At 38.5% G+C, this 12,316-nt stretch overlaps 1 protein-coding gene across 1 annotated transcript in view; it reads left to right on the top strand.

Annotated features, from left to right (window-relative positions):
• The first annotated feature begins 938 nt into the window (after positions 1–938).
• SCAI (suppressor of cancer cell invasion) overlaps positions 939–12,316 on the top strand; it is a 65,066-nt gene continuing 53,688 nt past the window's right edge. Inside the window, exon 1 of the mRNA XM_007450255.1 lies at positions 939–1,084. Within this exon, the coding sequence (XP_007450317.1) occupies positions 939–1,084 (146 nt within the window). The remainder of the gene's footprint in view (positions 1,085–12,316) is intronic.

The following is a 12,316-nucleotide window of genomic DNA, read 5'->3' as shown; positions in this document are numbered from 1 at the left end:
TTTCCTGCCTTGCAACCGCAATTGTCTGTTTAAGACAATGTTGGAGAGAAAAATATTTGCCAAAATAACTGTACCACCCCCAACTACCATCTCTGGTGCCTGGTCCTTGCCTGCTCTGCCTGTTTTTTCACCCTGCACTGGGACCAGATTTCCCTGTGTTGTCCCAGGGACTTCTATCTGTGTGTGAACACAAATGAATTTTTTTTTCTTTAGCATAGGTTCATACTATGTATACTATCCGGCAACTTGCTGTTTTTAAAATGGCTGATTAACATGATTGATTGCATGGGAAGATAGCTTGGATTCAGTAATAAATAGCTTTAAAATATATGTACATGTGTGTGTGTGTGTGTGTGTGTGTGTGTGCGTGTGGTTTTTATATAACCCTTTTATACTGAAGTATATCCATATTATTGCTTTATCATCTTAAGTATAACTGTAAGTTAGTGATAGGGTAGAGTGTAGTCATTAGTGTTCTATGAAGTACTTAGCCATTTCCCTCTTTGTTTTTTTTAGTTTCATAACAGCTTTTAAATACTATGGTACCGAAATAAATATCTTTATGGACAAAGGGTTTTCCATTTGTAGGATCATTTTCTGGGATGGATATACAGAATGGATCAAATAGATAAATAGGTTAAAAGGTTCAACATTTTTTATTCTTAACCATGTAGAGGAGTGCCTGGAACATTTTAGCCATTCAAATAATATTTATTGGATGAAATAATATTATAAAAACTGCTTTTTAAAATGGATGTACCAATTTTCATTCCTACCCACCATATGAGATTGTGTATTCTTCCACACCATCTTATACTTAAATTATTTTGATGATTTGATTGTAATCAGAAGATGTCTCTATCATAAACAAATGCTATCAGATGATATAACTAAGGTCTGTTTCTCTTTTTATTTTCACCTACTTGGTAAATAGACATATGTTTTCTTACAGGACTGAATTTGCTCTTAAAGAAATCATGTCCTCTGGAGGTGCTGAAGATGACATCCCACAGGGAGAGAGGAAAACAGTTACAGATTTTTGTTACCTTCTGGATAAATCTAAGCAACTGTTCAACGGGTTAAGGTTAGTGGACTCTTGATGCCTTAAACTTTTATCTAGTTCTGTATCTTTTTTTTCCATGGCTGATGTGTGGTAAGTTTCTGAAAAGTTATGGATAGAATGTTATGTAAATATCTGTACTAGAGATGATCATGCTTCTTTTCTTCATTCTCAGGTGAGAAAACAACAGAAGAGGATAACTTATATTGTTTTACTCAAGTTGAGAGGGCTGTTTTGTTAGATGGTCTTGTATACCTTACTCCACATCATACATATTTTACATCTCATTTTACACATTGCGATAACTAAGGAGTCTGGGATGCATGTGCAAGTGAACCTGGGGCTTCTCTTCTGTTACATTTTCTGTATACTTGTTTATTTGCTTATTTCTTTTATTCTTTCTTTTTCTTAGGATGAAGTATCTGTTAACTAAAATAAGAGTGTTCTAGACAGTGTTATTTTTACATTAGTTGTGTGTGCCCTGACTGACTGGTAGCAGAAGCTATATGCAATTTTGTCAAAATGTGTCTTTGGTTGTGTATTCTTGTGCGTGGTGGGTAAATAATTTTGTACCATTTTGTTTTATTTAAATGGTTTAGCCGTATTTCATTTCATGAGATTCTTAGGATATTGACTTACTTCAGACCTAAAGCTTCAATAGCTTAGTTTCAATCATAAATAAATTCATGCTATGGGTAAAATATTAAGGATAAATAGGTTTTTTTGGGAAACTTTATATAGGAGTGAATAATTTTAAAGATTGTGAGTTAATTAATTAATTAATTATTGAAGTATAGTTGATTTACAGTGTTGTGTTTGGTGAGTTTTTTTTTTCCTGATAAAGTATTTTTATTTATTTATTTATTTATGCTGTGTTGGGTCTTTGCCTCTGTGTGGGGGCTTTCTCCAGTTGCGGCGAGTGGGGGCCACTCTTCATCGCGGTGCGTGGGCCTCTTACTGTCGCGGCCTCTCCCGTTCCGGAGCACACGCTCCAGACGCGCAGGCTCAGTAGTTGTGGCTCACGGGCCTAGCCACTCCACGGCATGTGGGATCTTCCCAGACCAGGGCTTGAACCCGTGTCCCCTGCATCGGCAGGCAGATTTGCAACCACTGCGCCACCAGGGAAGCCCAGTGAGTTATTTTTAATTTGCAATTTATTTCTGGGTAAAAATGCAATCTTCTTTTCACATATTTTATAATTTTATTCTACATCCCTAGGATCGGAATTGTACTGCCAGAGTTTATTTTAAAGAATATATCTTTGGGCTTCCCTGGTGGCGCAGTGGTTGCGAATCCACCTGCCGATGCAGGGGACACGGGTTTGTGCCCCGGTCCGGGAAGATCCCACATGCCGCGGAGCGGCTGGACCCGTGAACCATGGCCGCTGAGCCGCCGCTGAGCCTGCGCGTCCGGAGCCTGTGCTCCGCAACGGGAGAGGCCACAACAGTGAGAGGCCCGCGTACTGCAAACACACACACACACACACACACACACACACACACACACAAAGAATATATCTTTTTGGGCTTCCCTGGTGGTGCAGTGGTTAAGAACCCCCCTGCCAGTGCAGGGAACATGGTTTCGAGCCCTGCTCTGGGAAGATCCCACATGTCGTGGAGCAACTAAGCCCATGGGCCACAACTCCTGACCCCACATGCCACAACTACTGAAGCCCGCGCACCTAGAGCTCGTGCTCCACAACAAGAGAAGCCACCGCAATGAGAAGCCCATGCACCGCACCAAAGAGTAGCCCCCGCTTGCTACAACTAGAGAAAGCCTGCACGCAGCAATGAAGATCCAATGCAACCAAAAAAAATTAATAAATTAATTTTAAAAATTCTTTTTAAAGAATGTATCTTTTAAAAATATTATTTATTTATTTTTTAATTTATTTTTTATTTATCTGGTTGCTCTGGGTCTTAGTTGCAGCAGGCGGGCTCCTTAGTTGTGGCTCTTGGGCTCCTTATTTGCCGCTCACTGGCTCCTTAGGTGTGGCACGCGGGCTCCTTAATTGTGGCATGTGAACTCTTAGCTGCAGCATGCATGTGGGGTCTAGTACCCTGACCAGGGATCGAACCGCCAACCCCCTGCATTGGGAGCCCGGAGTCTTAACCACTGCACCACCAGGGAAGTCCCTAAAGAATATATCTTTAATCAACTGTACTCCAAGACACTTCTTTAAAAAATTTTTTTAAAAGTCCAATCTATCAAAATAATAAGTCTCTAAAATGCAATGTTAGGAATATGGCAAAGCCTCTGACTGGGAGGAGTTGGAAGACGTTTACAAAGCCTGCTTCATGGAGTTACATACAGCTGAGAGAATAAGGAAGGATAAGAAAGTTCTGTGAATTAAGTTTACTGCCTATCAGAAGTTTATTGCCCTTCTGCTTTATAAGTTTTTTGAATCTTGCCTGTAGATTTTTTGACTCTAATATAGTTGCTTAAGGTTTAATCATTTTGATACTCTGCTGCTTAGTTGTGGTTTTAGTAGAATGTTTGGAGTCTACTTATATGTAATTTACCTGGCTTCGTAAACAGTAAATAATGTTGAGCAACTAAAATGCTGTGCCCATTTTAATTCCCACCTCCCCAAAGAAGAATGCCCTTAAGTGAGGAGGGTAACCTGCACTGGGTAATGCACCTTTCTGCTCACCTTGGAGATACTGAAGGAGCTTTTAACTCAACATCGGTTATTAAATAACTGCATGAGAGTAAATATGTCTTCACAATAGAAAAAATATATATATATATCTTTAAAAAAATTTACAATTATAAAGATAATACAGGGTAATCAAATGAGTCCTCCATGACCACTGTATTTAAAGCTACACTTTCAGTCACTTTCTCATCTCTATATTCATTTAATTTTCTTCATAAAACTCATCACTACCTCAAGTGATCTTATTTGCTTATGATGTCTTCCTACATTAGAATGAAATATCCCTAGGAGTAGGACCCTGTGTGTCACTGTTTCTCTGCTAAGCCAGGGTCTTGCACGTCACAGGTGCTTCACAAACATCTGTTAAATGAAGGATTCCAAAGACAGTGTTCTTAACTCCCACACTCTGCTGCTTCCTATTTTGTGCTACAGAAGAGATCTTTGAGATCAGTTTGGTTTCTTTTGCTTTATAGATTAAATGCATCTTTTTAAAGAATTCTTTTCTTTCACTATTATAATTCAGAAAACTACCCCAGTACACCCTGGTTTGAAGTCTTTTTTTTTTAATAAATAAATAAATTTATTTATTTATTTATTTTATTTTTGGCTAAGTTGGGTTTCAGCCAAAACCTTGTGAACAAGGTTTTGGATGAACATGTGTTTCCAGTTCTCTTGAATATATACCTAGGAGTGAAATTGCTGGCTCATATGGTACTTACTCTAAGTTTAACGTTTTGAGGAACTTCTAGACTGTTTTTCAAGGAGACTGTACCTCCAGCAATGTATGAGGGTTCCAGTTTCTCCACATCCTCACCAACACTTGTTATTGTCTGTCTTTTTGATGATAGCCATCCTAGTGTGTGTGAAGTTGTATCTCATTATGGTTTTGATTTGCATTTCCCTAATGACTAATGATGTTGCATCTTTTCATGTGCTTATTGGCCATTTTTATGTCTTTTTTTGGAGAAAATATTTATTCCAATCCTTTGATCATTTTCAGATAGGTTTATTTATCTTTTAATTTTAAAGTTGTAATTAGTCATTTTCTGTATATTCTGGATACAAGTCCCTTGTAAGATGTAATGATTTGCAGATATATATTTTCCCGTTCTATGAGTTGTCTCATCACTTTCTTGATGGTGTCCCTTGAAGCACAAATACTTCTAATTTTAATAAAGTCCAACTTGTCATTCTCGTTCATCACTTGTACTTTTGGTGTCGTATCTAAGAAATCATTGCCTAACCTGAGGTGACCGAGATTTACTCGGATGATGTTTCCTTCTAAGAGTCTTGTGGTTTTAGCTCTTACATTTAGGTCTGTGAACCATTTTGTGTTAACTTTTTTATAAGTTTTTTTATTTATTTTATTTTATTTTTGGCTGCGTTGGGTCTTCATTGCTGCGCGTGGGCTTTATCTAGTTGCAGTGAGTAGGGGCTACTCTTCATTACGGTGTGCAGGCTTCTCACTGTGGTGGCTTCTCTTGTTGTGGAGCACAGGCTCTAGGTGTGCGGGCTTCAGTAGTTGTGGTGTGCGGGCTCAGTAGTTGTGGCTCATGGGCTCTAGAGTGCAGGTTCTGTAGTTCTGGCACATGGACTTAGTTGATCCACGGCATGTGGCATCTTCCCAGAGCAGGGCTCGAACACATGTTCCCTGCATTGGCAGGTGGATTCTTAACCACTGTGCCACCAGGGAAGCCCCATTTTGTGTTAACTTTTGTGTATGGTATGAGATCTTAGGCATTTCTTTATCAGAAAACATTTTTTTTCAATTGATTAATTCATTTTTTCTTTCTTCATGCTTGTTCCCTGTTTCTCCTTTCTTGTTCGTACCTGTAATGCTTAGATTAAATTTGCAATCTAAAGCCTCTATTAACCTTCTACTCTCTTTTGATTTTCATCTCTATTCTTTTTCTCAGCATTTTTAGAAAATGTATTCAGTTTGTCCACCATATACCCAACACATTTCACCTTGTCATTTCATATCAGCAGTTTTAGCTATACTGCTTTTTAAAAAACTAGATATTATGTATTTGATCCAAAGTTTACTAGCTGTTCTATCTGTATATTCAAATAAGACAGACACTAGAAATTTTGATGTGTTTGTGAATGGAAATTCTTTATTCAGTATGTCTGAGAAGCATATTGAATTTAGCAGTGGCATTTCTCTTTTTAAAAAGGGTTATTTTCCGGATCTGATTCCGAATCATAAATGAATCATAAAGTTCAAGTAGTCTTCTGCTGGAGACTCTCTGCTGGACTCAAATCACTCTGTGACTGCTGAAACAGTAACAATGACAGAACACACTTCCACATAGCACTCCACAGTGTATAAATCACTTTCAGATACATCTCTATCCTTTGGCCACATACCAAAAATACGTGTTACCTAAAAATGAAGGTGAACTTCACCTTCTTTTTCAGTGTTTTGGTTGTGTAAATATTTTACCAGCTCAAAACTGTTCTCATTTTGATTTTTTTTTTTTTTTTTGGCCACACCGTGTGGCTGGTGGGATCTTAGTTCCCCAACCAAGGCTTGAATCTGGGCCTATGGCACTGAAAGTGCTGAGTCCTAACCACTGGACTGCCAGGGAATTCCCTCATTTTGTTTCTTTTAAAGTGCCATTTTAACCATAACAAAGGTTTTATTTATTTTTAAAGTAACTGCAGAGTAAAATTGTGTCTGTGGAAATAGTAGGAAACCCTAACACATGGAAAAATTGTGTGAGATCTCATCTTTAGGACTGTTTATTCATTGTCAGAGAAGTTTATTATAATGCTTAGGATACCTATTTCAGTTTAGTTCTTGAGTACTTAAAACTATATTGGGTTCAGGAATTAATCTTTTTCGTACAACTCAAAAGCAAAAAAACAAACAATCTGATTAGAAAATGGTCAGAAGATCTGACTGGTTATTTTTCCAAAGAAGATGTACAGGTGGTCAACAGGTACATGAAAATGTGCCCAACATTGTTAATCATCAGGAAAACGCAAATCGAAGCGCAATGAGATATCACCTCACACCTGTCAGAATGGCTGTTATCAAAAAGACAAAAAAATACCACGTGTTGGTGAGGATGTGAAGAAAAGGGAGCCCTTGTGCACTGTTGGAGGCAATGCACATTGGTGCAGCCACCATAGGTTATGGAGGTTCTTAAAAAGTTAAAACTACCACAGGATCGAGCAATTCTATTTCTGGGCATTTATGCGAAAAAAATGAAAACACTAACTTGAAAAGATATATACACCCCCATATTCATTGAAGCATTATTTACAGTAGCCAAGATATGGAAGTAATGTAAGTGTCCACTGATGGGTGAATGGATAAAGAAATTGTGGAATATATATATATATATATATATATATATATATATATATATATGTATGTGTGTGTATATATATATATATATATATATGTATATATGTATGAATATTCTTCAACCATTGAAAATGAAGGAAATCTTGGAATTTACAACCTGGATAGACCTTGAGGGCATTATGCTGAAATGAAATAAGTCACGCAAAGAAAGACAAATACCATATAATCTCACTTTATGTAGAATCTAAAAATAACAACAACAAAAACCAAAGCAAAAGACAAAAGAAACAACCGAGCTCATAGGTACAGAGGACAGATTGGTGATTGCCAGAAGCAGAAGAGGGGGACGGGGGTGCAATGGGTGAAGGGGGTTAAAAAGGGCAAACTTACAGCTATAGCGTAAATATGTAATAGGGATATAATGTATAGTGTGGTGACTGTAGTTAATAATACTGTATTGTATATTTGGAAGTTGCTAAAAAGTTGATCTTAAAAGTTCTCATCACAAAAAAAAATAGTTTGATATCTGTGTATGGTGATGGATGTTATTATTGTGACTTATTGTGGTGATCATTTCATGATATCATTCTGACCTAGAAAAGTGGGTAAGCAAATCCACCAGGGATTTATTTTCAGTGTTTTGTGTGAAGGGTCCCCTTCATTTTATTTTTTTATTTTTTTAATATTTATTTATTTATTTGGTTGCACCGGGTCTTAGTTGCGGCAGGCAGGCTCCTTAGTTGAAGCTCGCTGCCTTCTTAGTTGCGGCACGTGGGCTCCTTAGTTGTGGCCTGTGAACTCTTAGTTGTGGCATTCATGTGGGATCTAGTTCCCTGACCAGGGATCGAATCCGGGCCCCCTGCATTGGGAGTGTGGAGTCTTAACCACTGCGCCACCAGGGAAGTCCCAGGTCCCCTTCATTTTAAACAAGCCTTAATTATTTCTACAAAAACTAGATTTATGGTGAGTAAAGTATATATCTTCTCTATATGCTTTTGGGTTTTTGTTTGAGCAGATGAGGCTAGTGCCAATGCAAGTCTGTAGTTTACTGAGAGATTAGTACTCTGACTCTTTTCCTTTTTCTTTGCATTTTTAAGAAAATTTATTTTTGTCTGTCCTGGGTCTTCATTACTGCATGCATGCTTTCTCTAGTTGCGGTGAGCTACTCTTCGTTGCAGTGCACGGGCTTCTCATTGCGGTGGCTTCTCTTGTTGCGGAGCATGGTCTCTAGGTGCACCGGCTCAGTAGTTGTGGCTCACGGGCTCAGTAGTTGTGGCTTAGTTGTTTCGTTGTGGCTCACGGGCTTAGTTGTTTCGTTGCATGTGGGATCTTCCCGGACCAGGGCTCGAACCTGTGTCCCCTGCATTGGCAGGCGGATTCTTAACCACTGCGCCACCAGGGAAGCCCCTTTCTTTTCATTTTTAAAGAAAATTCATTTCACACACACACACACACAGAATAATATAGAAATATTAAAAAGATGTTGGTGGAGATATAAATGAAGAGTTGCCCACAGTATGTGGTTAAACTAAAAAAAGCAAATTGTGAAAATAGTATGTTTTACATGATCTTGTTTTATCAGAAGTTCTCTGTTAAATTTATGTTCTATAAGCCATATTAACTCTTAGTGGGGACTCTTTGCTCTTAGTGCTCAGTTTGGTCTCTTTCTTTTGGGGGGCTGATTTCCTCACGGTGTCTGGTGCATGTGAGTGTGTGTATTTTCTGTGCTTGTTTATATAAATGAAAGTGTTTTGTTCATTGTTAGACCTCGATTGGAAAGCGATCAGAACATCTGTAGGTCTGTTAGTTGCCCATGGTGGTAGGTTGGAGGGATGTGTGGCATTCTTCCCCACACTTTTCTCCGAAGAACCTCTTTGAGTTATGGAAATTAAACACATCTCTGCTTTCAAGCGTTGATGTAGTTTTTGCACATTTCTTTTGAAATAGAAAAGATTCCTTGGGAATAATTAAAAGAAGAGTTTTTTTGGTCATCCCCCTCCCAACCCCCCATTTTTCTGTTGGTCTGGATAGAAAACAGAATCACAGTGCTTATAGAGAAAGAAATATATTGGGAGTGGCTCTGGACCAGTTTTGGAACTTTGGGGAAAGGGGTGAAGTGGGAGTCTAGGTGGAATAGCATCAGCTTTTTTTTTTTTTTTTAATAAATTTATTTATTTATGGCTGCATTGGGTCTTCGTTGCTGTGTGCGGCTTTCTCTAGTTGTGGCGAGCTGGGGCTGCTCTTCGTTGTGGTGTGTAGACTTCTCATTGCGGTGGCTTCTCTTGTTGTGCAGCACGGGCTCTAGGTGCGTGAGATTCAGTAGTTGTGGCGCAAGGGCTTAGTTGCTCTGTGTCATGTGAGATCTTCTCAGGACAGGGCTCGAACCTGTGTCCCCTCCATTGGCAGGCAGATTCTTAACCACTGCGCCCCCAGGAAAGTCCCAGAGTCAGCTTTTAACATGGGGCCTGTGATTCCCAGCCTTCCCTTCACTGTTGGTGCTTATCTTTTGGCAAGCTTTCCTTTGTGTTTTCTCTTTCTTTCTTGAGCTCACAAGCTGGTTATTAAACTTATTATTGCAGTGTTAATATGCTTGCAGAAAAGTACATGTATTATAAGTGTATTTTTTGCAAACTGAACATATCCATGGGCCTTGTACTTGGACAAAGAAAGAACATACAGCACGACAGCAACCCCCTTGTATTCCCTCACTTGGGCTTTTTAACTGTTTATGAGCAGAGTGAAAAAGTATGTTTCAGTGCATGAAAGGCTAGAGTTTCTATATACGTAATACCTTATTTGGGTACAATAAACTTTCTCTTTACTCTTGAAGGTGTATCTTTTCGCCTTATATGTAGTAAGTTGTCGTCCAAGTTGTCAGAGCCTTTTGATTTTCCCAGCCATGAATATCTTTTTTAAAATATTTTTTTAAATGAGTGAGATTTTTGTAGTGGCCCAATATACAGCCAAATATGTAAATATTCCAACAGTAAGTAAAAAAGGTGCATTTTCTGATATCAGGCAGCAGGGCTTGATATAGATCTATTAGACCAACTTTATTTATTTATTGGAGTATTATTGCTTTACAATGTTGTGTTAGTTTCTGCTGTACAACGAAGAGAATCAGCTACATATATACATATATCCCCTCTCTCTTAACCTCCCTCCCACCCCCACCCCCCATCCCAGCCCTCTAGGTCATCACAGAGCACTGAGCTGAGCTCCCTGTGCTATACAGCAGCTTCCCACTAGCTGTCTGTTTTACACATAGTAGTGTATATATGTCAATATGTCAATTCATCCCACCCTCCCCTTCCCCGCCATGTCCACAAGTCCATTCTCTACATCTGCGTCTCTTTTCCTGCCCTGCAAATAGGTTCATCAGTACCATTTTTCTAGATTCCGTATATACGCGTTAATTTATGATGTTTGTGTTTCTCTTTCTGACTTCCTTCACTCTGTATGACAGACTCTAGGTTCATGCACATCACTACAACTTGACTGAAAATACCTCCTTATAATATGTGCATAATAAATAGTCTCTTCTATCCACTCACCGTGTAAGAAAACATAGTCCAGAGAGTGAGAAATAGATAAAATGAATGGTGTATTGCTTATAATAGCTCTTGCATATGTAGTTACAGTAGTAATGAAGTGAGGATGATGTTAGAAATAGCTGTGAATAATGTCAGAAAACCATCAAAAGCCTAAGTACTTGCAGGGTTCTAGTTACCATGGTGACTAAGACTGTGGAAGCAGAATGGAATACTTGATGAGATTATTTAAGGCAGCATCTTGAGACATGTATTTGAGATATGCACCTGTGCCTACCAGTGATATCCATGACTTTTGAAACAGCAGAGGCCTGCAAATCACTAATTATTTGACTCCAGAGGAGCAAATACTCAAAGCCAAAATAAATGTTGGAGGCAATAAATAAACAAATATGCAAAGAAGTGCACCAAAGTGAAGTGTATTGATCTTAAATAAAAATAATGGCAGAAATTTTTATTAAATATGCTCCTTATGTTTCAAAGTAAAGAAGAAATCATCTACAATGCTTTCTTCAACAGCCTATTTTTAGGATGCTCTGGTTCCTATATAGGAAAGGATAACTGAGAAATTAATGGGTTTTTCCACTCTCCCCTTTCTCCCCCCACCCCCTCTTGCGCTCTCTCTTACTTCTCTCGTCCCTCTTTTTTTTTCCGCTTTCTCTTACTTCAAAAAATTAATACTTTCCTAGAGGCAAAGTTCTGCGAACAGGTAAAGAATATGTTATTTCAGAGGTAATACCCTAAACTATCTGTACAAGCTTGTGATGCCTGCTTTCATTCTATATGGTTTGCTACCCAAAATAGTTGCACTTGCAGTTGAGGTGGGCTGCCACCAGGGTGCAGTATGTGTCATAGTCACGTGATCTAGAAAAGCATTGACTGACAAAAATTTAATGTGAGCCACAAATGTGATTTAAAATTTTTCTAGGGACTTCCCTGGTGGCGCAGTGGCTGGGAGTCTGCCTGCCGGTGCAGGGGACACGGGTTCGTGCCCCGGTCCGGGGGGATCCCACGTGCCCGCATAACGCAAGGAAAAAAAAAAAAAAAAAAAAAAAAAAAAAAAAAAAAAAAAAAGGGGGGGGGGGAAAAGACCCCCAAAAAAAAAAAAAAAAAAAAAAAAAAAAAAAATTTTTCTAGTAGCCAGATTTTCAAAACATAAAAAAAAAAAGTGAAATTAATTTTAACAGTGTATTTTATTTGATCCAATATATCTAAACTATTTTCTTTCAACATGTAATCAATATAGAAAAAGTATTTAGATCTTTACATTCTTTTTTTTATACTGAGTTTTTGAAGTACACTGAATATTTTACACTTTCACACATTTCAATTCTAATTAGACACATTTCAAATACTCATTAGCCACATGTGGCTATTGGCTCAGGCAGAATTCCTCCACCTTTTAGCTTCTATTCTCATAATGGTCCACTGTGCTTTCCAGTGGATACATACTGGCTGTTTTGGGAGGTTCTCTTCTTCATAGTCCATCCTCTGTCCCCATTGTTTCTTCTCTCTCTTCCCACACAGATACTGATAGCGTGCAGGTCTTTTGGCTGTTGCTGATTTGTTCCCACCCGTTTGTATTTTGGGATTTGAAGGCTACCTTATCACTTACTATTTTGGTTTGCTAGGGCTATCATAACAAAATACCACACTCTGGGTGGCTTAAACAACAGAAGTTTATTCTCTCACAGTTCTGGAGGCTGGAAGTCCAAGGTCAGCATGTCGGC

Source organism: Lipotes vexillifer, unplaced genomic scaffold, assembly GCF_000442215.2.
Source record: "Lipotes vexillifer unplaced genomic scaffold, Lipotes_vexillifer_v1.1 scaffold890, whole genome shotgun sequence".
NCBI lineage: Eukaryota > Metazoa > Chordata > Mammalia > Artiodactyla > Lipotidae > Lipotes > Lipotes vexillifer.
The sequence above is the reverse complement of the archived record's forward strand: the minus strand, read 5'-3'. Positions and strand labels throughout refer to the sequence as shown.